This window comes from Scleropages formosus, chromosome 10, assembly GCF_900964775.1.
Source record: "Scleropages formosus chromosome 10, fSclFor1.1, whole genome shotgun sequence".
Classification (NCBI taxonomy): domain Eukaryota; kingdom Metazoa; phylum Chordata; class Actinopteri; order Osteoglossiformes; family Osteoglossidae; genus Scleropages; species Scleropages formosus.
Window position 1 is genome coordinate 21,773,926 of NC_041815.1, and position 26,558 is coordinate 21,800,483.

The 26,558-nt window shown below is 41.6% G+C and overlaps 3 protein-coding genes across 8 annotated transcripts; 1 reads left to right on the plus strand and 2 right to left on the minus strand.

Annotated features, from left to right (window-relative positions):
* The first annotated feature begins 556 nt into the window (after nucleotides 1-556).
* LOC108932125 (T-cell surface glycoprotein CD3 epsilon chain-like) lies at nucleotides 557-8,919 on the plus strand. Of its 2 annotated transcripts, none has more exons than XM_018748341.1 (8): nucleotides 557-849; nucleotides 2,050-2,196; nucleotides 3,005-4,610; nucleotides 4,741-5,588; nucleotides 6,238-6,441; nucleotides 6,717-6,851; nucleotides 7,169-7,236; nucleotides 8,664-8,919. In XM_018748341.1, exons 4-8 carry the CDS (start codon nucleotides 5,534-5,536, stop codon nucleotides 8,727-8,729), a joined length of 528 nt encoding a protein of 175 aa, XP_018603857.1. In that variant the 5' UTR covers nucleotides 557-849; nucleotides 2,050-2,196; nucleotides 3,005-4,610; nucleotides 4,741-5,533; the 3' UTR covers nucleotides 8,730-8,919. The 2 variants fall into 2 exon arrangements, with proteins under 2 accessions (XP_018603857.1, XP_018603856.1); XM_018748340.1 differs by having other exon boundaries at nucleotides 2,053-2,196.
* A 6,025-nt stretch (nucleotides 8,920-14,944) lies between these two features.
* On the minus strand, nucleotides 14,945-20,114 carry LOC108932158 (T-cell surface glycoprotein CD3 gamma chain). Of its 3 annotated transcripts, none has more exons than XM_018748392.1 (6): nucleotides 19,894-20,114; nucleotides 19,048-19,169; nucleotides 17,336-17,536; nucleotides 16,266-16,429; nucleotides 15,732-15,781; nucleotides 14,945-15,644 (listed from the first exon to the last, which is right to left on the minus strand). In XM_018748392.1, the coding sequence occupies exons 2-6, from the start codon at nucleotides 19,103-19,105 to the stop codon at nucleotides 15,638-15,640; spliced, it is 480 nt and encodes a 159-aa protein (XP_018603908.1). In that variant the 5' UTR covers nucleotides 19,106-19,169; nucleotides 19,894-20,114; the 3' UTR covers nucleotides 14,945-15,637. The 3 variants fall into 3 exon arrangements, with proteins under 3 accessions (XP_018603908.1, XP_018603907.1, XP_018603906.1); XM_018748391.2 differs by having other exon boundaries at nucleotides 14,950-15,644; nucleotides 16,266-16,406; nucleotides 19,905-20,113; XM_018748390.1 differs by having other exon boundaries at nucleotides 14,950-15,644; nucleotides 16,266-16,406; nucleotides 19,894-20,112.
* A 1,109-nt stretch (nucleotides 20,115-21,223) lies between these two features.
* Nucleotides 21,224-26,096, minus strand: tmem25 (transmembrane protein 25). 3 transcript variants are annotated; one of them, XM_018748398.2, is made up of 9 exons: nucleotides 25,790-26,096; nucleotides 24,982-25,092; nucleotides 24,489-24,836; nucleotides 23,358-23,648; nucleotides 23,137-23,268; nucleotides 22,979-23,009; nucleotides 22,799-22,899; nucleotides 22,524-22,592; nucleotides 21,224-21,971 (listed from the first exon to the last, which is right to left on the minus strand). In XM_018748398.2, exons 2-9 carry the CDS (start codon nucleotides 25,055-25,057, stop codon nucleotides 21,898-21,900), a joined length of 1,122 nt encoding a protein of 373 aa, XP_018603914.1. In that variant the 5' UTR covers nucleotides 25,058-25,092; nucleotides 25,790-26,096; the 3' UTR covers nucleotides 21,224-21,897. The 3 variants fall into 3 exon arrangements, 2 of the variants coding, with proteins under 2 accessions (XP_018603914.1, XP_018603915.1); XR_001965974.2 differs by lacking the exon at nucleotides 22,524-22,592 and having other exon boundaries at nucleotides 21,927-21,971; nucleotides 22,657-22,899; XM_018748399.2 differs by lacking the exon at nucleotides 21,224-21,971 and having other exon boundaries at nucleotides 22,529-22,719.
* Between the last annotated feature and the right edge of the window lie 462 nt (nucleotides 26,097-26,558).

A 26,558-nucleotide genomic window follows, 5' to 3' on the forward strand; every position in this document is an offset into this window, starting at 1 on the left:
GCTCTCCACTTGGGAGAAAGGGCAAGTGGGTAAAACAGATTTTGCATGAAACGAGCACAAATTTGCTCATATATACAACGCGTTACAAAAATGTAATATTGAAAGATTTCTATGTTAAGTCATACTTTCATACTTTATATGAGCTGATGTCTTAAAACACTAACCCTGTACAACAAACATTTCTTTTCATTCTCTTGTAATTCTTTTAAAATGGTAAAGATGGACAGCATACAGTATGCAGCCACATTTCAACGTTCCCAGCAACAGTAAATATATTATCTAACCCTTTTAGCGCTGTTACCCTGGAAATATATTACGCCCTTGTATGTCACAGTTTCTTTCACCCTTTCACTCCAGCAGTGTAGCTTTTGCTCTTGCGTTTTCTCTTTCCTTTGTCTTCGGTGAAGGTCTGGTAGGCACCTCACTGGTGACCTTTCCACACAGGCTGTACTTGACACCCCTCTTGTCCTTTTTCGGGGGCAGTGGAACAGCAGAAGGCTGTGATCAGCCATCGAGCCCAGCCCCTGGGTGCCACAGCTTCCTGTCCTGGCCCGGAGACACAGAGACACAGACTGAGGCTGAGAGACGAAGAAAAAGGAGCTCGAAGCAGAGGGGGGCATGTGGAGAAGGGCATGAAACTCGTCTTTCGAAACCCGAATTTTGTTTCAGATTTTTTTTTCAGACCCTCTTCTTCCAGACTCCAGTTCTGGCGCGGGTTAGAGCCACTTTGGTGGTATTTGGTGTCAATTAGAGCAAAACCTCGTATGACGAAGAGTCAATATACAAGTGTACAGATGAAGAGAGTGCTGCTCTTCCTTTCCCTCCCTCCGGCAATCGTGTCGGACCAAGGTGAGGAAAATCGTTTTTTGTTCTCATCTGGTTATCATGCGTTTTAATATTTTGTTTAGGACAATTTAATGGATATTCTGAAAATAAAATTAAAGCAATCCTTAATTTTTAATTATATTTGTCTAATTTTTACATGTTTATTTTATAGAACATATAGTTTATATAATATATAAACAGTTTTATATAGAATATATATATACATATATAATATATATAATATATAATCAGTTTTATAACTGATTTGTATGTATATATATAATATATGTAATATATAATCAGTTTTATAACTGATTTGTATGGACTTGTTGGACATTTAAGCATGAGATTCTTAGTTTTTAGTTTAGTTTTTCAGCATGTATCGTTTTTTTTGTTTGAAGTGAACAGTTTGCTGTATCTTTTCATGCTCACAGCCTGTGTCTGAATACGCAGAACTACAGTCTCACTCCAATACAATAACCATATACAAAAGTATTGCTTTTAATGTTGTTGTTAAGAACAAATTCAGTCTTTTATATACATATTTTAATTAGAATGTTTGACTTTAAATTGTGTGTGTGATCTGTGTGTATTTGTACTGCGCTTATCAACTCAAAAACTTTAAAAATTTTACAGTAATGTTCAAAATATACGGTAATTGATAAGGTTTGTGATACATCTCATGTGAAAACCTTAATTTAAATGTTTCCATGTTCTTATCACCAAAGTTGAAATGTTCTGGTTAACAAATATTGCACCAACAAGGACCGGAAACCAAATTCACACAATGGGGTCTGAAATGAAAGACAAAACTGTTTGACTATAATTTGCACGGATGAGAAAAGCCTGCATCGCTGTGTGCACACAACAAAAATCCAGTTCTACACACAAAAAATCATAGAAAAAAAATCACATTTTTGAGAACACGGTGGTGCAGCGGGTTTGGCCGGGTCCTGCTCTCTGGCGGGTCTGGGGTTCGAGTCCCGCTTGGGGTGCCTTGCGACGGACTGGCGTCCCGTCCTGGGTGTGTCCCCTCCCCCTCCGGCCTTGCGCCCTGTGTTGCCGGGTTAGGCTCCGGTTCACCGCGACCCCGCTCGGAACAAGCGGTTTCAGTCAGTGTGTGTGTGTGTGTGTGAGAACACACAACTGAATATGTCACATAGTATTAAAGGCAGTTTAGCGGAATGCAATGAGATTCATTTACATTCATATTTTATCATTCAGCAGAACCTTTCCTCCAAAGTGACTCACAGCTCAGAGGACAAATTCCAGTGGTTGTGTAATGGTTGCTGGTGGTCTCTCCCAGCCTCTGTCCATTTGGTTGCCCACCCTGAACAACATGTCCCCACTGCACCATGACCGTGACCACAGGTAACTGTTTGTCTATCCCTCTACTCATGTTTTCCATTTCAAAGGCTTGCTATACAGTATATATTGTTTGTATATGGGTTTTGTAATGTATTTCATACAGTTTGTATAACAAATATTGTGACACATTTTGTTGCATATGATTTAGTGTATGATTTCAACTGTGTAAAATCATAACTGTAATGATTTTTATTATTATACAATATATGTGTCATTGTAGGAGTAGCAGTAGCTGTCCTGGGATTATGTCTTGTGTCTGTAGTCATAACTGTTTCAGAATTGTAATACATTTATTCATTTAACTGAGGCTTTTCTGCAAAGCAACTTACAATTATTTATTTATTCATATAGCTGGGTAATTTTACTAGAGCAATTTAGGGTAAGTACCTTGCTCAAGGGTATTACAGCCAGAGATGAGATTCAAACCTGTGACCTTTGGGTCCAAAGGCAGAAGTTCTAACCACTATGCTGTAAAATGAATATTAAATTTTAAAATTAATATTTACTTAGTGATGGTTGTAGTCTTCAGTAATTTCCATTTCGGTGTCTACTGTAGTACTATTAAGTAAGGTAAGAATACCGTACTGTATGGATGGGGAGTAAATATTGGACGCTTTGGATAAAGACATCCGATGAATAACAATAAGAAGAAAGAGCAGTGATGATCTCAACTTGTTAACTTATTGGGGGCAGAAAAACTGAGATCTGAATGTAGTAGGTCAGGAAGTGGTCTGAGAGAAAAGGTCACATGGTGTACACAGTGTATTATATTTGGTTTTTTCTTAATTTTCCTGGCTTTCTCATCCATCAGGGCTGCATTGGTGTGACACAAATGAAAACCACTGACCGGGGCTGCAGTTTGTGGGGTGAACACAGGCCCTTAACAGCGTGACCTGACGGGTTGAGTTTGTGCACTTCTGATGGGTGTTGGAACCTCGTTCCACCATGGGGGGGCAACTGTGCGAAACGTAACCGAGCCGAGTCCTGTCGGGTGATCCAACCTGTAGGTCTCCTCTCGCCAGTATATTCAATCAGATATTGACGGCGATCCCCCACGCTTGACATGATTTCTTTGTGGTGTCCTGTGTCATAATTGTTGTAATCGTTATGGGTAGCTTAGGGTAAGTAGAACCAATGTGGCCTTGTCATTGCTAGTGCAACCTGGACAGCTGGTGACAATGACATTGCTGTCATGCTTAAAAATTGCACTCTGCAATTATGTTCATTTATGCTGCTTCTAAGATTTACTTTAAAAAAGGGAGGCATGGTGAAATAACTTAAATCAAATATTTTTTAGTTAATATAAGATACACACATATAACTATATCAGTGACACGTGTGGCATTACGAAACACACCGGCTCTTTGCCTCTCAAGCAGAACTGAGAAAAGCAGTATTTTCTGTCACCGAGTCATAATCAGAAAATTTAAAGGTAACTTAAAGGGGCTGAAAAACTAAATTCCTTGTCTGCAAAAAGTTAATTGTGGGGCGAGGCTCACCGATTCATACCATAAACATGTGCAGTGTTCCTCATGTTGATCAGCAAGAAAATACAGATCATGCTGACTTCACTATAGGCAGATACTTAACAAAATAGATAAGTGAAGAAAGCATTATCAATATATATATATTAATAATAAATAAATAAAGAAAAGCTTGTATCTGCAAATATCCGTAAGCTGACTGACTATATACTTTGTTATTGCTTTCAGTATGATGTACCCTCTTTTAAATTATTCATTTACATTTATTTATTCAGCAGACGCTTTTCTCCAAAGCAACGTACAACAGTGCGAACAAAAGTGCATTCCACCATCAGATAAAGAGTTATAGAAGCAGACATGTGATTCTTGAAGTACAGGTAGCTTGCCCAGTACCACCACTTTTGCTGGTACGTGTCACATGAGCAGGTGCATATGGAACTGACGGGAAATACAAAAGTGCTCGTGACGTATGGCGAGTTTCTGAAGCAGTTAGGAGATCTGGAGAGAAGTGGGACTGAAAGAGGGCTGTTTTGATGGTCTTCTTGAATGTTGAAAGAGAGATGGCAGCTGTGAAGGACAGAGGGAGCTCACTGCACGATATCAGAGCTGAGACCCTACGGACTTTCGATTTTAGACCTGTTATGAGTGGGTTAAACAAATGGCCCAAGATAGCTGAGCATCGAGGTTTTACTGGGGCGTAGAGAGTGATCAGGCCCGATGGGTGTCCTGGCGCAGATCTTTCAACCATGGTGTAGGCCATGTAGGGAACTCTTCAGCAGGTCAAACACAACTCAACAAACACGGTGGCATTCTGGATCATCTGGAGAGGTTTGATGGAGGAGGCTGGGAGGCCACACAGGAGGGAGCCACAGACCTCCAGGCAGGATGTCACCACGGCCTGAACAAGGAGCTGCGTACAGTGCGTTCTGAAATGTGTGTGGTAACTCCTGCAGTATGTGTATTTATTGCATATAACACCACATGGGCCTTTCACACGGCGATGACAGGATGTCACATTTTTGCAGCATGGTCTTGACTTTTGAAACACTTTTATCTGTTTCAGCTGAGATTCTGCTTGGAGATGCTAGATTCCCACTACGCTGGTCTACGCAGCGACACCACTCCTGTGACCCGAGGCCTTTTCTTCGGCACAGATCACCTGCATGCGAGTTCTGCTTGAAACTCCGCTCCCTGCTTTATGCGTAGTTATTCATGTTGCGAGTAAATTCATGCAGCCGTGAAAGTACTTTGAAAGGCCACAGGGGGGAATGTGCGGGCTGTCGAACCTTGAACGGCACTCAGTTGTGAGATCCATCCCCCACAATCAGTGTGAATTTAACTTTTGGTTAGGCTGAGATATATTCATATCGGTAAGGTTTTGTGTGATAAAATATGTAAAACCCAAAAATTTTAGAGTGAGTGACTGCTGTCTGCTACTCTGCGTGTCCATGTCTCCATTATTTAAATGACATAGATGTTTCTGTGTTCAGCGTGCGTCTTGACTTGTTTACGAGAGTCCCATTGGGATGACTGTAACCTCCCCAAACACTCTAATAGGAAAATTCACGTTATCTTTTCTTCAGGGACTCGTAGGCGATGGAACAGCTGGAACGTCTGATCGTGCTCAGAGCACACCCCTTCCCTCACTGCCGCTTCCTCCCCGAGAAGAGGGCGCAGAGCAAGAGACAAAGACAGCGTAACACACACTTCAGAGGCTGCAGACTTAAAGGGTCGCCAGATTCACCTCTAAAATCCTGACTTTCTGTGGTTCCCTTCCTGAGCGCTGCTGAGCTCTGATCCAGGCTGGTGGCACTAAGGGTCCAACAGATTAACACCAGTTTGAAGCAAGAGGAGAAATGGAGAGGCTGCTGATCTTCTTCTCTCTCTGCCTCGCTGTCATGGCGGACAGTGGTGAGGAAATTATTTTATAGAAAGAAGACATTTTTTTTTTGTTACTCCTTACTGTGCCTATGTAACTATGGTAATACTTTTTAAAACATCTAATCGAGTCAAGGCTGTTGTACCATCACATCCTATTTGTATACTTTCCATAGTTTTTCTCCGATAGGGTCCAGAACACTGTGACCCTGCATACAATAAGCAGTGGGTGAAAATAAGTGAATGGATTTATAAAGGGTTATTTCATGAATAGTTTCTTCTTGACTAATTTTACAACTGTTTGTGTGGTAAGAAGGTTTTGGTGTATAAGTAATACTTTTCAGAGGTTATATGTGTATGTACGTATATATGTACATAGATGTATGGTATGTATGGTCATAGATATGAATAAAATATATTATTCCATGCTTTTACGATTTCTCAACAACGCAGTGAGAACCGATACCAGCCTTAAAAAGTATCAGATATTTTGTAAATGTTATTTCAGCCATAAAACATATCTCAGTCCTTTATGTTTCTGTGTTATATATTCATGATTTATCACTTAAAAACATTTCAAGACTAAAGCATCAGAAAAATAAATCAGATTAAGTTTATTAAAGATGATGTGTTCAGCCCAAAAAGTGTGAAGCAATAATGTTTTATTACTTTATCTTTGCAGGGGATGTAACCTTCAACCTACAGACACTTACTTTGACATGTCCAAAAGAAGCTAAAAGCCTTAAACATAAAGATGTAGAGATCAAAGATGCTGACATAAACCCATATGTTGTTACCTACACTGAAGAGAAGCAAGGGCTGTATGAATGTTCTTATGAAGAAGATGAAGCCACACAGATATACTATTTTTATGTGAAGGGAAAGGGTGAGTACAATTTTGTTATTATGTTGAGATGTATTCAACATGCCTTGTTCTTGGAACCAAAGAAGGAATTTATTTTCACTTGTTTTATGGAACAAGACCCCTTATAATTCAACAATGCAATAAATTCACAATAATGAAAGACAGAAGACGTTTGTTTTATCATTCTGTTCCCTGCTCATGATTTCCTGCAATCTTCTCCTTTCCCTTAAACTTGTTTGGGAACTCATGACCCTACCACCACCACCCTGCCCTGCATCCACATTCACACCAATCAGTGGGTGACAATCTCTATGAGCTGGATGGGTTTCTTGTGGCCGGGATCATAGTGGGAGACCTGTTGGTGACCGCGGGGATTGTCATCATCATTTACCTCTGGGCCCAGAAGAAATCTGCAGCAGCAGCAAGAGTCTGTAAGTCTTATTCTGGCAGGTGTAACTGAGTGTGGCCTACACACAGTCACACGCATGTATGCACTATGTGTCCAACACTGACAGACACTCTGATGCATACTGTGTTATGCTGTTTTAATGTTTCCGTACAACTCAGATAATACAGCACATGCCTTTACCTTCAGTAAAGTGTTGACTCTGTTGATTTTGATAAAAAAAAAAAAACGGGAGTAAATATTATAGCTGTAGCTTGTGTCAGTATCTTGAAATGGAATGAAGCCGTTTCAAATCAACATGGTGGCACCCCATTAACGGTCACCGGCCTTGGTGTCTTTCAGCTGCAGGACGCTCGGCGCCTCCCCGCTCTGCCCCCCGTGGCCCTGCAGTGCCCAACCGGGACTACGAGGTACACACATCTGCACACCTCTCAATCCATCTGTTCTTCTCAATGCCAAATGGATACTGTTGTCATTTACACGTGAAGCCACAATCAGCTCTTACTGCTGAAGGCATTCTTCCCAGTGCTGATCCGGTTGTCCATGTTTATGAGGTGGAGGGACTAGCCAAACAGTTTATTAAAATCATTTTACTACAGCATTGCTTTCATAAATATTAAAGGCCAGATTCATTTTTCCCCTTTCCACTTATTAGTTACACCAAAAAGCTTTAAATGACTGTTTCTGATGTTCTATCTATAACATACCATAAAATTCTGAAAATGTAGTTCCCATAATTTAATATTTGAATTTTTAAGATGGATAATCAGAAAAGAAATTCATGATGTTCTAACAGACATTTATGATTTTCTCATTGTTATGATCATTATTATCTGGAATTATATGATTCAGTGAATTGTTACTTTGTTTGCAATAACTTTAATTTTTTTATAAAGAAGGACATTCACAGACCCACTCACTCATCACTGACAGCTGCTTGTCCTAATGGAGGGTTATGACAGTCTAGAGCCTAGTCCAGAAGCACAAGGTCCTATGCAAGACGGGGTACACCTTGAACAGGATGCCGGTCCATTGCAGGATAAACAAGGAAGACAAAATAGTTGTTTTGCAGCTTATGAAAAGAAAAATGAAGAAGCCCTGTAATAGGCAAATGTCCTGTCCAGGTTGACCCAGCCTCATACCTTATGCTATAGACACATGAAGCCAGAAAAGGGTAACAAATTAAACATGCTTTACGGTAATCTGTATAATTTTAATTTTAAATGCAAGAAATTTTGATTTAAAAAACAATGTTGTTTTTAAAGCTATGTTTTAATTTTAATATTCTTAATTTACCAGTTGTTTTTTTTTTTCTTAAATGAAAGCATCGCTTTTGGTAACATTTTTTCAAAGAACAATATCTCATATCCTATGAAAAATAAAATCTAAGTAGAAAAAAGGTTTAGAATTACTCTTTGATCGGTGTGTAGGAATCTCTTCTCTCATCCACTCACACAGGCATTAGAGAAAACACACAAGCACCAATTCCACGTGTTGTACAGTAAACCTATAGTACAGTACGTGTTTGGAGTATGGGCGGAAACCATCTAGTAACTTGAGGAATCAATAGCATGGTAAAACATGGATGGGTTCCAATAAACCAAGTTGTTTTAATTCACTCAGTTTTACTGCAAGTCAACAAATGAAAGGCAGCAACAAATGCTCAGTGGCTGGCTGGACTGTGGAATCATGGGGTCAAGGTGCCTTGGTGACTGTTTCACAGTCTTGCTCCTCAGCAAGTACATCACTGAATGCAAATGTAAAAAATGAGGGCTTTCAGTCACTGGCCTGTGTTTTTTTGAAGAATTTCAAAATATTCTGTTTCCTTTCGTTCCAGCCTCTGAACCTCAGAACCAGAGACAATGCCACGTATGCTGTTGCTGGGGTGAACAGAACTGGCTAGTCCAGCCAATTCCAGATATTCCAGTCTCAGGTCTCTACGCAGCCCTGGTGTGGGGTGATGTTGTCATTCGCCATCCTTCAACTTGACTGACCCAACACCTCATCCAGCAGAACTGGGAAAGAATAAGTCAGTGGTTCTCTGTTGACTACATTAAGCCCATCTAACATCAACATTTCTTATAAACTTATATACTGAAGTTTGCAATACTTTTGTTAATTTTTGCATTTTTTTCATTTTAATGCTATCAATTTGCTGTTAAAATCATCTTCAGGTAATGTCCTAAACGTTAGCATATTTGAGTACTAAATTAAATATCATTGGGATCTTTCTTTCAATGTTGACTTCAGCGTAAAGTGGAAAATTAACGGTACTGCGTGATTTTAACATAATATAATGTTGTATTTTAATATTGTATATTGCGTCAAAGCTTTTAAGTAGGAAATACAGTTCAGTTTTCAATTTTTACACAAGTACACAAACAAATCAGTATATAAGGTATTCATTTTGACACTGATTTTTACAAGTATGAAAAAGTATTTGCAATATTGTTTGTTATCCTAACATGCAGGCTTCTTTGAAGAAAAAGAAAAGATCTGTAAAGTAACAAAAGCCCCCAAGTGCATCTAGAGATGCTGCCAGTAACAGCTAGTCGATTAAATTTGGCAGGAAGCTGAACTGTAATATGAAATTTCATTTGCCAGATAGTTGAGTTTAGTTGTCCTCGCATGAACTAAATGTGTTAATGCAACATTTAAGAAGACCAGTGTATTAACGTTTGTGGTAAAGGAAGACTTAAATCGATTGTTTAAAATATCTTTCATTTCTAACTATTTAATGGATAGAAAAAGACATTACAGTGTCTATCGATTAGAAAGCATGATTACTGCATTTTACCTGAACAGAGCTTTCGATTTCATAGCAGTCCAAGAAACAATAAGGATAAGGCAAAGGGTGAACGTAATGAAAATGCCATGTTCCTTACTTTTACCCTAATTTGTTTTTGTTTCTTGTATTTATGTCTTTCTTCTTCATTAAAGAATTTTTCATTAAACTGTTTTTGTAATCCAACCCTGTTATTAAACTTGTTTTCTATGTAGTTCATAGGCTGTTGCATTTGGATAAAATAAATAAAATAAAATGTTGCACAATCTGCTCCTCTGAAGTCATTTTTTATCAAACTGTGTTCAATAAAGAATTTGTTTCTAATAGTAGAATCACTGCAAGACCTGCTGATTCTAAAAATATATGTGTGTAAACATCCTGGTGTCATATTTTCCTTTCTGTGTTATTTTCTCTTTACACATAAATGAGTGTTTAGTGAAGTTTCTATGCAAATAACGTCAGAGGAAAGTATGCTGTTGGCAACATTATTGCTAATCAGGACAATCTGAATGTGTGGAAACTGCCAGCAAGCCACATCAGCCTCTCTGTGTAACTGTATGCGTTTCAAGCAGAAAGGACACAGTCTGTTGCTCGGTCTGTTTTTCGTCTAAATTTAATTTGTTCACAGCATACGTTGAAAAGAGATGACATGCTTATGGTGGCAAAGCAATGATAAACCCCATCAGTCCTTGAAAAGAAGCTGCCATCTGCCTGTGCGTGTTCACAGAAGTTTATATCTATTTTTTCTTATTTTTCTTATATTTCTGCTGCATTATGAATGAATGAATGAATGAATGAATGAGCTTTATTGCCAATTATGTTTACACATACAAGGAATTCGTCTTGGTGACAGAAACTTCCACAGCACAGACAGAATGACAGTGACAAGACACAGATAATAAAAGTAGAGTGGGCTAATAAAAGATAAAAATATATATATAGAGTATAAAGTGCATGCCATTGAAAGAGGAAGATAACCAACAGGTCTGTTTTTGCAGTAATATCATTTCCCCCCCATATAAAAAATAATGTTTTCTCACACGCACGAAGGACCGACCTCCACCAGCAGCCTGATACTACTTATTTGCATAACGTTAAATAAAACATTGATTTCAAGAGAAAAGCCAAGAACTTTTCATTACAAATTAATCTCAATAGGAAAAATAAATACCGCAATGTAATTCTGAGCCACAAAAGGGTCACAGATTTTGTCACAAAACATGGAAAATTCCTGCCCCGTCTTCTAAAAAATACAACTGAAATCTAGTTCAAAACCAAGTGATATTTAAATCCACGCATAAGACCAACATGTTTTGAAATCGGTCCAACAGAACACATTTCCACTTCCTTTTTTCATTCTCTTTCACCAATTTCACTCTTATTTAGCTTATTGTCAGTTTCTCTTGATTGTGTTGTATTAACGTTAGTTGCCCTTGGGGGACACGGTGCCACAGCAAGTAGCACTGATGCTTCACAGCTCCTGGGTTGTAGGTTTACATCTAGCTCAGTGTGTGGAGTTTCCATGTCCTCCCTGTGTTTGCATGGGTTTCCTCTGGGTGCTCCTGTTTCCTTCCACAGTACAAAGACGACATGAACTGGTGATTCAGAATTGCTTGTGATGTTTGTATGTGTAAGCGAATGAGTGTGTGCCATTGCCTTGCAATGAACTGGCGTCCCATCCGGGTTGTACCAGACCACCAGGACTCTGCACTGGACAAGCAGTTATTGATAACATCAATTTGTTGAAAATGCCTTTGCTTTACAGTTGTAATGCATAGCTTTCTTAACTGTAAAGAGTTTGGCTATTTAACTGTTGTTTTAAAGAAAAATCATTATTATTATAACAACTCTACCTAGTGAGGTAATTCTCAGTTTAATTATTCATAGCTTAACTCCTTTGCACAAAGCAATTCATAAAGTCTTATTTGCAATAATAATTTACAATAATTTCTATCAAATCACACAAACTTGATTGTAATTATATTGCCTTTATCCCCCACTTTGTCTCTCTCAACTGGTTTCTAATATGTGTGTTCAAATTTTAAACTTGTTTTGCATATTCAACTTTAAAACTTTTTTGGCTCAGGTCTCATTGTTATTAAAGGCGACAAGTCAAGATATTTTTGAGAACTGCGTGTGAGCAGGTACACAGCTATGAGAGACCTGAGATGTACAGGAGAACACATCATACATGGGGGAGGCGATTCACCTTGTGTAGTGCTTGACATGACCAAAGCTCATATTTTATGTTGACTTTTCTGTTCTCGTAAGGCATATCCAGCAAGTGTTACTCTATAGTTCCTTCTGTGAATTTTAGAGTTCAAATTACATGTGCTCATAACTACTATTCCAAATAATATGAGCATTCGTTGTGTGGTAGAAAACCAAATTTACATAAATTTATTTGTGTATTACACAATTAGCTTCAGACAGAGTACTTAGTCATTAAAACAAAATAACAGTACAAATTTATCAAGCACCAGGAGATCAGAAAGAAGTGAGTCCAAAAGAGATGAGTTTTAAGACCCTTCTTGAATATTGAGAGAGATTCAGCAGTTCTGAGTGACAGCGGGAGGTCATTCCACCACGTCAGAGCCAGAACCAAAAACCTGTGTGCTTTGCATTTTGGAGCTCTCGAGCATGGGACCACCAAGTGGGCAGAGGTGAAGGAGCGTAGTAGTCTGGATGGGGCGTAACCAGTTATCACTATCATCATTATTACTGTTTGTGAAACTGTTCCTGTAACATCTGAAGTATAACTGATGGTAATCACCTGTCTTACCAGTACGGTAAGCCTTGCATCTGTTTCACAGCAATAGTAATTATGAGCATGTAGACCAAACTAGAAAATAACGTATCAGCATTTCAGTTGAACTGTATGTGGTTTAACTCCACGCTATACACACACACACACAATCTGAAACCACTTGTCCCAGGGAGCCGGAGCCTAACCCGGCAATACAGGGTGAAAGGCTGGAGGGGGAGAGGACACACCAAGGACGGGACGCCAGTCCACCTCAAGGGACCCCAAGCAGGACTCGAACCCCAGACCCACCACAGAGTAGGACCCGGCCCAACCCACAGCGCCACCACACCCCCTCTCCGCTATATATCCAAAATATTATCTCAGCATATTGAATATTGTCTTTATTTTGTAACATCAAAATTCTGTTAAAAAAGCTTAAGAAAGAAATAGGGACCTCAGGTCAAGCCTCAACGATGTAGTCAGTATTTTGACTTCTGACCTTTACATTGTAAAGATGCTTTAGGTCAGTGGTTCGATACCTGAACAAATCCTAACAGATTAACTGATTCAAGGCCAGAATTTCTTTTAGTTTTTATTCTGCTTGAGGTATACAGTCCTGACAAAAAGGGGGTAGTAATTTTGTCGACAGTTATGATTGCACATTTCATTGCCTTCCACGCAAAGCAATTAAAACAAGATTTATGTCATTTTTCTTCAGTCATATACTACTAGGTCTGACCAAAAGTTCAGATATTATTTAAGAAACTTGCAAAACAGGGAATGCTGTAAAGGACTTTTTCCCCACAGCACAACAGAAAAGGAAGCGTAGCGATAAAAAAAATGCACTTAAAAATAATTTTGTGGCTCTTTCTAATCAGCTCTATGTTTTTGAAATATATCTAGCTAGTGTCAAAGGGAAAGAGTGTCATAATAGGGTGGTTCAAAAGTGTGTCTGCTGTGTGTATGTACACGTGGGTGAGTGGATCAGTTGTGTGTGTGTGTGCGCGTGTGTGAGAGAGATAGGTAGGTTTTGGTGGTGGCGGTGTTGATGGCAGAGCAGTGGAGGTGAGCGGGGTGAAGGAGGTTTGGGGGGGGGTGCACTACTTTGAGCACTGCTTTCACGGGTCTCTCGGCGCCTGGATGGGAAACCACAGTTTGTCAGCTGTGTGCAGAGCAGCAGGCTCAAAGCAGCTCCGAAAGCTCGGCGCTGCAAAAGACCTGACAAAATTTATTTACGGGCGATTCTAGGCCAAAGGCCAACGCTGTTACTGCAATAGTTAATGTTTTCTAGATGAGTTTAGACAGAATTAGGTGTTTAAGCTGAGGAATTTATTATCTTCTCACTAAGAAGAGTAAATGCTAGTACCATAAACAGTTAGACAAGGAGGTGGTAACCAGTAATGCAGTGGTTAGAGCTGCTGCCTTCAACTTGAAAGAGCCATGTTCAAGCCTCAACTTCTGCTGTAGACCCCTTGAGCAAGGTACTTACCTGCGAGAAATAAATCTTTCATATAAATGGTTAAACAATAAATATGTTCACATTGTCAGTTGCTTTTGAGAAGAGCATCAGATAAATGAATAGCTAACCAAATATGACAAATATTTGCAGCAGTATTGTTTTGTTCAGCTTGTCTGGACTTCACTGGGCTTCAGAAATTTAATAAACTGTTTATTAATAAAATATTTGTACAAGCCATACACAAAATTTTCCCGATGCATCCACTGGAATTTTTTTTGTAAACCTTTCCAATCAAGCTATTTCATAATTTATTAATTAAATCGTTCATAACTTTATATGACAGTTTTGAAGAGATACAGTATGCTCTTTAAACATTAGTTCTGAATAATGAAAATATTTTAATTAATTAAATAGTTACTGGGCCTTCATGATCACTGAAGTTACAGGCTGATAACATTCATATTGATATGAATATGATACATACTAAGGACTAAATATGCATCAGGAATAATAAATCCTAATTTCATCTTACATTTTTAGGAATAATGGGCAACTATAATTACTACCCATAATATAATATTACTTGAAACTAAGTTTAGTATCTGGTAATTCAAAGATCAACAATGTCTTGTTCTGGAGCTGAGTTTAAAAAATTGCACAGTTATATTTATAAATCTGCCAGTATAATTCACCATATTGGCTAAACTATTACTAATTGACATTTTGTGGTTGTTATAAATATCTGTAACATTTGTGGAAATGTTAACATGGTCTACATTTGCCTTGGCGCGGGTTTATTTGTAGCTCATATTTTTCTTTCACAAACGTCATGTGTCAAATTATTACTGCACCATGCATTAATATTTCAGTTCCCCATGCCACTGTCCTAATTATGATCTTTCTGTGAGAGCAGTTTGAATTTTGGCCAGCAATAAAAAATTGACATCATGCCGTTAGCTTGCGCCATGAACAGCAGCACTGGACCCCGCCTGAAAGATTTCAAAAGTGAAAAGCGCACCAACAAAGACCTATTTCAATGCTGCCGTTACATCAGACTGACTTTATCGCTTGCAGGGTCTACAGATTTTTATTTAAATTGAAGCTGTTCATGAATATCACACTTATATAATGGTGGTTGATTTTCCTCAAAGCGTGGAACAAAGTTTAAGGGATACAATTTCAATTTGTTGTCAGATCTTCACATATTAAGCACGTTGTTTCTAAAAAGCATATAAATTCCACTGGTATCACGTTTATTCTTAGGATACTGTTTAATGACAAAATGTATAGCCAAAAGCACAAAGAGGAAAAAGCAAATACATACTTATCAAGAGGTTCACTGCATAGAAACAAAAGAGAAATCTTTTGTCCTCAGTGTGAAAACTGAGTACTCAGATCCACACAAATTCAGAATTATTCTCAGTTAGACAAAGGGATATATGACTAAAACCATCTTTACCTTAAAAGTTGTCTCTAGGGCAGCACAGGGTTTAAAAAATAAAAATTAAATTATTGTTAAACGTATGATACATAAAATTCTACCTTCACCTTTTCAAAAGGTGTCATATACAATATAAACAGAATAAAATGACAAGAAAAGATTTTAATTGATGAACAGAGTAGATCCCATCCAGATGGACATGCCGTGCTGCTGGGAGGTGTGAAGTTTTGACACATGTTTGCAGTCTGACTCTTAAAGCCCTGAAGGAATGACCACAGTGAGTGGTCCATTGAGCAACTGGGGAAATAAGACAAAGGGAACTTTCTATTTCCTGTTGGCCCTTCTCTCCAGCTTGCTATATTCCGAAGAATGACCCTGAGTCAAAGGCTGCGAACAGATGAGGGAGGGAACAGTGTTTCAATAAATCACAGAGCAAGATGACTACAATCATGGTCTACGGCTGAAAACTCATACCATGTAGGTGTCGTTCGGCTGGTTAGAAAGGAGAGTCTGTCGGTCCGATGCTGAAAAAGGGCAGCGATACAGATATATCATTAAGTACAGGTTTTTTTTGAGGATGCTCAGCATGACTACTATGAACCAATAACCCATCTCAAGAATCAGACATGAGGTTGAGCACACACATATGTGGTTGTGCTGCCTGTTGCACCTTTGCTGGAATTGCATAGACCTATTTGATGAATGAAAGACCACGTAAAAGTGTCTAAGCCCATTGAATGGAAAAAGAGGCATGTATTTTTCACTATTTGTTTTTATTGGACAAGATACTGTTATGTAAAGGAAAGGTGTAATGGCAAAAAAATCTTAATTATATTTTTGAATTTTAGATTAACAAGAGAGGATACCAGGAATGCTTGACCTGGCCAGCAGCATAACGCTGTGACCAAGTCCGACCTTCGATGACCCACTAAGAGCCAGAGCTCCAGTAAGACCCAGCATAGTCTACTGGAACCCAAAGGCTCGGTGTTGAACAGCTGAGAAGCTCACCTTTGCTGTTGCTGTAGCTCCTGCCTCTGGGCTGCGATGCGATGAAGTAGACAGCCACTCCGATGAGGACTGTGGCCACGATGTCCGCAGACACGATCCCTGCCACTGTGCTGCTCTCCAGGGCAACACAGTTGTCACATGCTTGGCAGAAAACACACAAGGACCAAAAAAAAAAAAAAAAAAAAAAAAAAAAATCAATGTTACAACTACAGGTGAGAATCAGGGAGCAATTCTTTCAAAAGTGGAATTAGAGCACTTGGAGCATTTTGTAGAAATAGTCAGTTAATTTATACATGTACAGCAGTAGGGTGGACGGTACTGAATGACGCTGACTTAGAACGTAACTGGGGTAAAGCCCCAGAAGGACCCATGCTATTTTACCCTTGAGCTAGGTACTTTACCTGAACCGCTTCAATAATCGTATCTATCTATAGGTGAAGAGTAAAGGTGTTTATGCTTATGTTAAAAAGTTTGTTTGCTAGTGAATATGGATAGAAATGCTGGCAAATAAAGCATACCTGAAGAATTTCGTAAAAAGTTGTTTAGCTCAGTAACGACTGCTTCATGCTTTATGGTAATGCTAGTGCTGGAGGTACATAGATATTTATAATCCTTTTTACATGGTGACATCCATACAGTGCTGAACTAGAGACTTGGAGTTTATAGGTTCCAAATCTGAGTAAAATACTATGCTTCAACTGGCATAGTAAATGACTGCCAACACTGATAGCATAATAAATGGTGAATTGTACATTAAGATATATATTAAACAATGTGTGTAATGTGCTGGCTAAAATTTCTTTTTTTAACAACATTAAAGTCAGATTAAAGTTCATATTCTGTCCCATCTCCAGTCCAACATCCTTTTTTTTCCTTCTTTTAAACCTCCTGCATGACAACTCTGGAAGATTAAATAATCAAAACTGCAGAGTGAAGCAATTATACTGAAGCATTAAACCACGTATTATACCCTCCCACACAGACACACATGTAAAAAGAAAATAAACCCAGCAGTGTCGTCCCTTCATCTTTTATCATCTCTCCCAGTGTGAGGATATTATGGTACTTACTTCGAAATTTTACTAAAATTTTTACATTCTTTTCGTCTTTGTCTTTGCATATGTATTCTTTTGAATTTTCATCCTTGTAAGCCAGCAACAGTTGATGTTTAGACTCTGAATCATCCTGACGTTCCACCCATTCTCCATTCTCACAGGTCAGTTGAATTCTGTCTCCAGCCACTTGGTCTGCCTTGATCTTCAAGTTTTGTGCTGCCAACACAAATATATGTAGTAAACATCTCTTCCCCGCTGACATGTAGTGGTTGCTTCAGACATATGCGAATAGACAGTCGATAAAAGCTCGCATAGTAAACAGACAATGTTTTGTTTACTGCATTTTAAACTGCCAATTATCTAATGATTTAATTCACTCTGACATACAGCGTGTTACCTGATGGTCTCTATTACCTTGGTGCTACAATGACACTTGTCACTGCTTTACAGAACCAAAAATGTTGATGGTCTCCACTGAGAGAGCAGCTACCTCACCTCTGAACCGTCATAAGTCTGTTAAAGTGCTGCGATTCCACGTTCGGGCAACAACAGCTACTGGGCACATCGGTTGCTTTATTTAGACGGCATTCTGAGAGTAAATTACCTCTCTAGGTGTTTCACGCAACATTATGGCATTATAAAATGTAAAACCTAGAGAACTTCAGTCTAATGCAGTCTGATGCATATCGTAAATGTCACTGTTTTTTACAATTAATGTTAATTTTTAAGTGACAAAAATTGCATTTACTGTTCTGAAGGGGGGGGACTTTCTATTTTAACTTCAGAAGTGCAAAAATTCATGGTTTTTCTTTGTGCAGGGAATGAGCCTTATGGCACCACAAGCGCAGATTCACTGCAACGCTAGTGCCTCAACAGGTTACGACGGAGTGTGGTGTGTTCAGATTTTTAGTCATCATACAATGAAGGTATTATAAATATGAAATTATAAAGTACTTTCTATGGCTCAGGTGTCACATTTTTGAAATTGCTGATTTTTTTTTTTTTTTTTACTCAGATACATGCCTTTACTGTAATCACCTGCTGTGGAAAAAAAAAAAAAAAAAAAAGTTATTTTGACACAAACACACTATAAATGAAAAATATGGACCATGAATATGAATTCTTAAGAAGAGCTTGGTTTTAGGATATCTGCAGTAATTTGTCATACAGTAAAAGCCAGAGAGACAGAACGTAGAAACGAAGTCCTAAGGAAAAATAAACACATATGATCCTGGAATTTCAGGATTATCAGTAAATTATCCACACAAGATAGGAAACAAGAGAAGCCAATGAAAAAAATAAGAAAACATTTTTGGGATTTGCTTAGGGAGGGATGGGCCCAATCATCTGTGACTTAAAATTTCAGGTATGTCACCAAGACAACAAGATGTAAAAGAAAAACCTCCAGAAACACCAGCAAAAATACTACAAGTAAAAAATAAAAACACTGGCAAAGTAATTTACAAAAGAACTGCCCATTTGTAAGCTTTTAACGGAAACGCAGTTTTTATGCTGACCGTTCCATTGAGTCAAAACTAAGACGTAAACATTTTGATCAGGTGTCTTAGGCTTCGGTATATTCAGAAAGAATTTTTTAAAAACAGTAATAAAAATTCATTCGAATTCGTGACACAAAGTGCGAGTTTTGTGCATGAAAGGTAGAGCAATGTACTGAAAAGACAGTCTTTCTGACTTTTTGTAAAATGCTGTCATAACCATTCACTTACCAGCTGTTTCTGTCAGAGAAAACAGCAGCAGAAGCACCAGAGAGAAAACCCTCCTCATGTCTGCTCTTTCCTCAGTCCCAAACTCTTAGCCACTGCACTGCAGTAATCTGCACAAATGTTGCCTGTGAAGTAGAATATCAATACCAATAAATTAGTTAGAATGAAGTTTTCCAGGCCATCATTATCTACGGGCTTTTACTGCGTTCATCTCCACTGGGGGCGGGGGTGGGGTGGCGGGGATAGAGGCCACAGCCCGGCGCCATCTTGTCTCTGTCTTCCATTTTAGCTACAGAGCTGCCAGACTCCCCCGTTCCTCCGCACCAGTTCCGCACCCAAACGTCTCCTTGAGTCCATTCGCTCGACTTTACTTCAGTTACCGCGTCAGTTTTCATGAACGAAAAGGGAAATGAGCGACGAGAATATCTGACTTTGAATAACTATCCTTCATCGCACAAAGTTTCTGCGAACACACGATGGCATTTCTATTATGCATCTAAATTCATAAATATGAACTGGGTCATAAAATACAAAAACAACAAAGCCCTCATACTGTACTTGTATTAATTTAGCACTTCTTTAATCTCTTAGAATTTCAAATTCATGCCATAAATGCTTACCTGTAGACCTTTTCTAACGTAAAGATGTACATGTACTTTACCACTTTGAACAACAGCGGGTTTGTTGCTAATCTTGGACATCTTGCACAGCAGAAACCACGTGCATTCAAACCTTTGCGTTCCCGTGCTAATACCAGCATGCACTGTTTATTAAGTGTGTGTCTACGCGTTAAACCGAACATCACAAACACGCTGCCTTGATGAGGCGATATCGGATGTAGCCACTTACTGCTCTCGCACCTTCCGATGACGGCCCCAGGCGTTGCGTGTCCGAGGCCAGCAGGAGCAGTCTTTCAGGTGCCCGTGAGCCCCGTCGTCTCCGAATCAGTCACGGTGCCTGTCAGGCAGCCCTGCTGCACGTCGGAAACACAAGCGAAGTTACCCAGCCTCCTCCTGTACGTCTCTCCACATCCGGGACCTCCGCTGCTTTTCGGAAATGTACAACACAGAAAAACAAGATGCATGTAGGTTGTAGGGCGGGGGGGGCTGTTTGGAGTGGGGCGGGCCAGGTTAGGGTTGGCCTTCCTCATCTACACCAGCCAAGTTCAACTACTCTTATCATTATCGTTTTTCCCAGCATGTGCCTTTTTTCGCTCATTTTCACTGAGCAACACCTCCTACGGGTCATCACTGTGGTGGCCTTGCTAAGGTTGAGGAGCACGTCCAGTGAGAGATCACGGTTACGGAAGAACACGTGGTCGTTCCTGCTTCAAACAGACCCTCTCCACACATCTGGCAACAACTCCCTGAGAAAAGTAGAGAGAAGCTACTGAAAAGGCAAGAGGTGGCAACGAAGAGCTCCCACAAGCTGCTTCCTGCCAGGTAACGGTAGACCACCGTGACCTACAACGGGCACCTGTCTCTTCAGCGCACGCTTATACACTCAACTGCACAAGCATTGCGGCACAGATGAGCTGACAAGACAAACAGGAGCCCGGTCACACACTCAAGAGATTCGGACCGCCCCAGCAAATGGCGAATAACCCTCGTGGCAGATTACATGAGCCTCGCAGGAACATCTGAACACATTGTGTGGAAGAAAACCTACCCATCCGGGAACTCGTGCAACTCCCACGTGCGGCCGCCGCAGTACCACAAAAAACAGCCGTCGTCACCAGGAAGCCGTTTGCACCCATGTCAAGCCTTCCGTCATACGCACGCCTTTGTCGCGCCACAAAACCGTTCCACGAACTTGTCCGGCGCTGTGCTTCTTCAGCTGTGCTTCTTCATTGCCTGTTTCCCCGCAACAATCTCGGGGACAGCCTTCCCTCCAAAACCTTCACGCCATTCTTTCGTCGTCAAACAACAGCAACCCCAGCCAACATCCTCTAGCTACTTCATACACTACTTACTTCTTTTACAGTGTACGCCTCATGCATACACGAATGTTGTGTGACTAGAATTTTACTCACTCACTATCGTTAACCGCTTGTCCAATATAGGGTCGGGGTGGACCAGGGCCTATCCCAGAAGCACAAGGTGCTAGGCTACTCAGGGTACATTCTGATGCAGGGTGGATAGAAAGAAAGAAAATCGTCAACTAAACAATGGATTGTGTCATATTTATTGGATTATCTGCATTATCATCCTGGATATGTATTTATGCATTCACAGTACATATTTATCTATAGACATACATGGTTGTCATACAAGGTCATTCCCACGGTTATACAAAGAATGTGTTCACATGTAACATTCCACGTTTAAGCAGGAACTTTGGGGTTTGTCACTGAGAGTGGTGTTGTACCAAGACCGGAGTACATATATGCTGTCCCAAAAGAAAAACAACTCGGTCACTTTTAGTAATTTGTCTTTTCGCTGAATGTTCGCCATATTCGCTGGAGCCAGACTAAAACCGGAGATGTTTCCGTTGACCCTTGAAACTGAAATCAGAAATGAACCATACACTCTCAGCTGCTAATAGGGAGGGTGGGGACAGATATAGGCTCAGTCTATACAGGGAAGAACCACAGGGGTTCCCCAATAGCACCCCCTAGTGTTGCATCAAACTGAGGCACACGTTGATGCCTTGACATTCTTCCGAAAAATAAAAATAAAAATAAAATTTAAAAAAAAAAAAAGGACTTGTGCTCATTGATGACGTCCGTCCCTTCCTTCCGCTCGAGAACTCCATCGGCCCTCGCTGGCTGAGTGATTAGTTGACAGGCGTACTGGCAGGAGGGCTACAGCTCCTGTGGGATCCTGGCTGATGCCATACGATGAGAGCGAGGCATCAGAGCCAGATTTCATCACTGCTCATGCTGTTCACCTTGTAGATGTAGCCTACCATGGGGTACCGAGTGAAGCCTGAAGAAAAAGCAAAATGACAGAACAGAGAGACACAGAGACTTGGGGACAACAGATAAGCAAGTGTGTTCATACGAAGGAATAAAGACAATCACTGGTATAAAGACATACCTCAGCTATTGATCTTTTCACCCTGCTTCTTCAATGCAACATTAAATTTAGGATGCACGCACGCACACACATACACACTGAAACCACTTGTCCTAAACGGGATCGCAGCAAACCAGAGCCTAACCCGGCAACACAGGGCGTAAGGCTGGAAGGGGAGGGGACACACCCAGTACGGGACACCAGTCCGTCAAAGGCACCCCAAGCAGGACTCGAGCCCTATACCCACCAGAGAGCAGGACCTGGCCAAACCCGCTGCGCCACCGCGCCCCACATTTAGGATGTGTTAAACTCAATTTAAATTGTAGCAACATAGATCAGTAACTTTCCACTCTGAGAAAGAATTCCTGTTTCACTATGTTCCTGACAGCTGAATAAAGTATTGTTAGGCATTTCTTCCCACAGTGTTTTTATTATGGGAGTTAGCACTTGACCTTGACTGACCTCTGGCCGCATAGGCTGCACACAGGTCCTGATCGCTGTTGCCCTCCTCTCCCTGCTTTGGCGCCACTCCTGTTGCACACGAGACAGTTCCACGGACATGAGTGCTTGTGTCGGCCCAGCTGAAGCCACCCACCTTGTACTGTCACTTGGCAGCTGCTCCGTTTCCCGACGTGTCGCCACTACGGTGCCTATGTGACTGACGGCATGGTGTCAGAGCTTGGCCGTCAGCACTTGCGTGTCAGTTATAAGGTCCCCGGCTGAGCAGAAACTCTCACCTTTGCAGGGGGTTTTGAGGTCATTGAGTTGCAGGTTCGAGGGCAGGGACATGTTCTCACGGGGCAGGTACCTACTGTCCAGTCGAGCCTGGGGCGATTCACTGTAAAGCATCCCACAGTCTAACGTGATTTTGATAAAAGTGAATTAAACTGGAATATTTCTCCATGAGACATTCTTACCTCTTGGGTATGGTGATCTCCACTGGTTTCTCTGAAGGAAACAAAAGCATGTGAGACAAATTCTTTTCCTTGACAGGTTTCTCAGCCTACATCGCTGCTGCCGCATTTCTACTGGCTCAGGTTATCATTCCGAACTCTCCTCTCGTCCCTTTTCTTACCAATATCTTTCCCTTTGTTCTTATGGAGCAGAAAAAGCAGTAGGAGAGTGAGGATGAGAAGAGTCACAAAGCCAAGAGCACCCCCTGTCACAATCCCCAGCAACGGCACCTCCACACGAGACCGCAGGAATTCTGGACCAGGGAGGAGGGAGATGGAGAAAGGAGAAGGATGCACGCAGGCGCAAAAGTAACCAAACAAATCGGCATCATAAGCATAAAACCTGTGAGGGTGAGGTTGCTCTGAGCGTATCCCAAGCTGTTGCTGGCCTTCACGGAGACGTTCCCCGAGAGATTGCTCGGGCTCACGCGCAGCGTGTGTTTGGTGAGCCAGGGGTAGCCGCGGGAGTCCAGGATGAGGAAGTCAGATGTGTTGGCCACCACATGACCGGCCTGGTCCAGCCAGGTTATGGTTGCAAGGGGGTTTGACCGTACCAAGGCAAAGAGAACTAAGGATATGCCTGGGTCAGAGGTCTCACTGTAGTGGGCGTTCACTCGCAAAATCTCAGGCTGATCTGTATAGGGATGGCAAATACAAGGAAGAACTTTTTTTTTTTTCAAAAAAATAAAGCTTTGCTCAGATAAACAGTGAAAATATTACTCTTGGTACTTTTTTTTTGGTTTAAATTACATATGATCTAGAGTGTGAAAGACTGGGTATTTACTTTTAAGTAATATATTTGATTTTAAGTAAAATACTATATTATCGGTGGCATCTGTACGGTGAAAGCAAATTGCATCTATGCAGCCAGCCGATATGTGGCAGTGACACGCACGCAAACAGAACAGGAGTCCTTTCGCCTTCATTCAGCTCATTTCCATGATTTTTACAGCCCTTGTGTTCCTGAGCGTCGGTGATCCGTAACGAGACCAACGCCGCACACTTGGGGCATCGAGTAGGAATTTGTGGAGACATAATTTAAAATAACATTTTAAGTCAACGTAGCTCAAAGTTCGCAGAAATACCGATATCTTGCAGGGTGCTTTTAAATGATCTATAGGTATATCGGACTTCTACAGAATCCAACCCGGAAATAAATCAAAGCGTAGCTGTATTACTAAGCATTTGTCAGTTGTTACTTGGTGATCACAGAGAATTTAGATTTACAGCCAAATCGAATTACGAACACACTTCCCACTTTGCGATATTCCGAAACTGAGGAGCCGGTGTACCAACATAATGTTACTAAAATCTTAATCTGCATCACGTTCTTTGGCAGCGGAGGTGTTTAGACACCTCGGAAATCCAGCCGCAGCCCCTGGGAATGCGCTTCCAGTCTTCACAGTGGTGTTAAAGTGGGATGAAAGCGCAAGCTGAGCTGAGCTGTGCAGAGATGGGAGAAGGGAACACTCACACTGCACGTTGAGGACCACAGTGGCATTGTAGCTCTTTCCGCTTTGGGGGTCAGCAACAGCACACACCAGCTCTCTGTCCCATTTTCTCGCATGAAGTGCGAAAGTGCCGTTTGGCTTGGAACCCCTGTCACGGACCCTGACCGGCTCCCACGGGGGCAGCACCAGCTGATCCGTTCCGCTGTCCGGGGCCTGCGATTGCCTCTCCCCATTCAGGTACCAGGTGAGCAGGGGTGGGCTCTGGGGGGTCCAGCCCTCGGACTGGCAGTTAAACTGGTGTGTCGCATTCTCTTTGAGCGTGACGGCAGAGTGCAGCTTCCCGTCAATCTTAGGAATGGGATCGATCGCATCTATACGTTCGTGTGATAAAAATACGAAAAGTGCACTATTCTCAGAAATAAATCTAGTATTATCAGTAACATGAGCTAAAAAAAAAAAAATGCAAACATTTCATTGTTAATGCTTCCATTTGTAGAGAGTATTTGTGACCCTCACCTGTTCGAACCCAGGCCCAGGTGTGCAGCAGTAGCACAGCAGCGCTGAGCCCCCGGTTCAGACCCACGCGCTGCATGGTGGAGGTACGGCTCTCTGCGCCGTCACACCGATCTGCGTTTTCACAAGCAGGCAGGGAAGAAGTAACGGGACATGATGGAAAGGAGCACTGGCGGATGACGACTAAGGGGTGCACGCACACTCACACGCGCATATGCAGGCAGATTCCACCGTGCACACAGACACTGAGGCTGGCAGCAGAGGAACGGAGAGACGAACGCGATCGACGACCAACACACGCCGATCGGATGGAAACAAACACCTGAATGTTTAACGACGCAGCCGGACAGGTTCCCGACAGGATGCCGGGCAGCACGGCAAATCCATTCCGAACAATTTGCAAAAGCATCACCGCTCACGAGAGCTGTGATCGGTACCAAATCAAAACCAGTGGAGCGTTTGGCACCGTTTGACTAACTCTTCACTTAGTCATTCCCAGTGTGGAAGAACACTGCGCCCCTACAGTTTGGCTGTCAAAACAAAACACAGTTTTGCCATCAAGCAGTCTTTCATAGAGGCAGACGGCTCAATTCAGGCTGCAGCTCCAGGAATCCCTTGCTGGCAGGAACCACGCTGTGATCACGAGCGTGACGGACGCAAATTGTCGTATCCCTCGCACGCAGAGGGATGTGGTTGTAAACAAGCAAGAGATGCACAATGGACGGATGGAGCACGGCGCTCAGCTTCCATCTGCAGAAAAGCAAATGCACACAACCTTGTTTGTGCGGGATCCCTCTCTGCAGTACGTTACCTGTGCCCGGGCTGCAGATGCGGAGGAGGTGCCGCCGGCCCGCACCCCTGCATGCCGTCCGATCCAGGCAACGGCCAGCTGCCGGACCCTCGACCCGCCGCAGCTGCCCGACTACGGAGTGACGCAGGCTCTCATGCTGTCACCGCACACGAAGGGGGAGGAGGGCACGGCACCGCACCACCCCCCAAACTTTAGCAGTGGCCCGTAAATCACGACGAGGCGGAGTTGTAGTGGCCTGGGATACCTCCTGGCAGTTTGTGACAAGTGAGAAACCAGATCTCCCCCCTCCTCATCATCTGCCCTTTACAGAAACACACACAATTTTGGATCTACTGCTCTGGCCTGCAGCACCACTGCAGTGCAGGTTTACAGGCAGGCAGAAGCAGATGCTCCCAGAGCCTTGCAGCACTAAGGCTCATAATGGCTACTTGGATCTCATTATAGCATAAGCATTCCTGTAACACCTCTGTTGTGCAAGATGCATCTCTGCAGGATACGCTCATATAAATCGAAAAAGCACATTTCCTTGACAAAGTGCATGTGCTGATGATGTACAGCTTTTAAAAGATCATTTCTCGTTCCGCCATCCTATACCTAGACGACCTTGTTTTCACTGGGAAGGTTCACAAAACTGTATCATCGATGCCTTCGCTAGTACAACTCCAAACTAAGTTACCTAAAAAGATTTACCCATTTATAGAGCCAGGGTAAGTACCTTACTTAAGGCTATTACAGCAGGAACGGGACTGGAACCAGAGTCCCTTCGTTG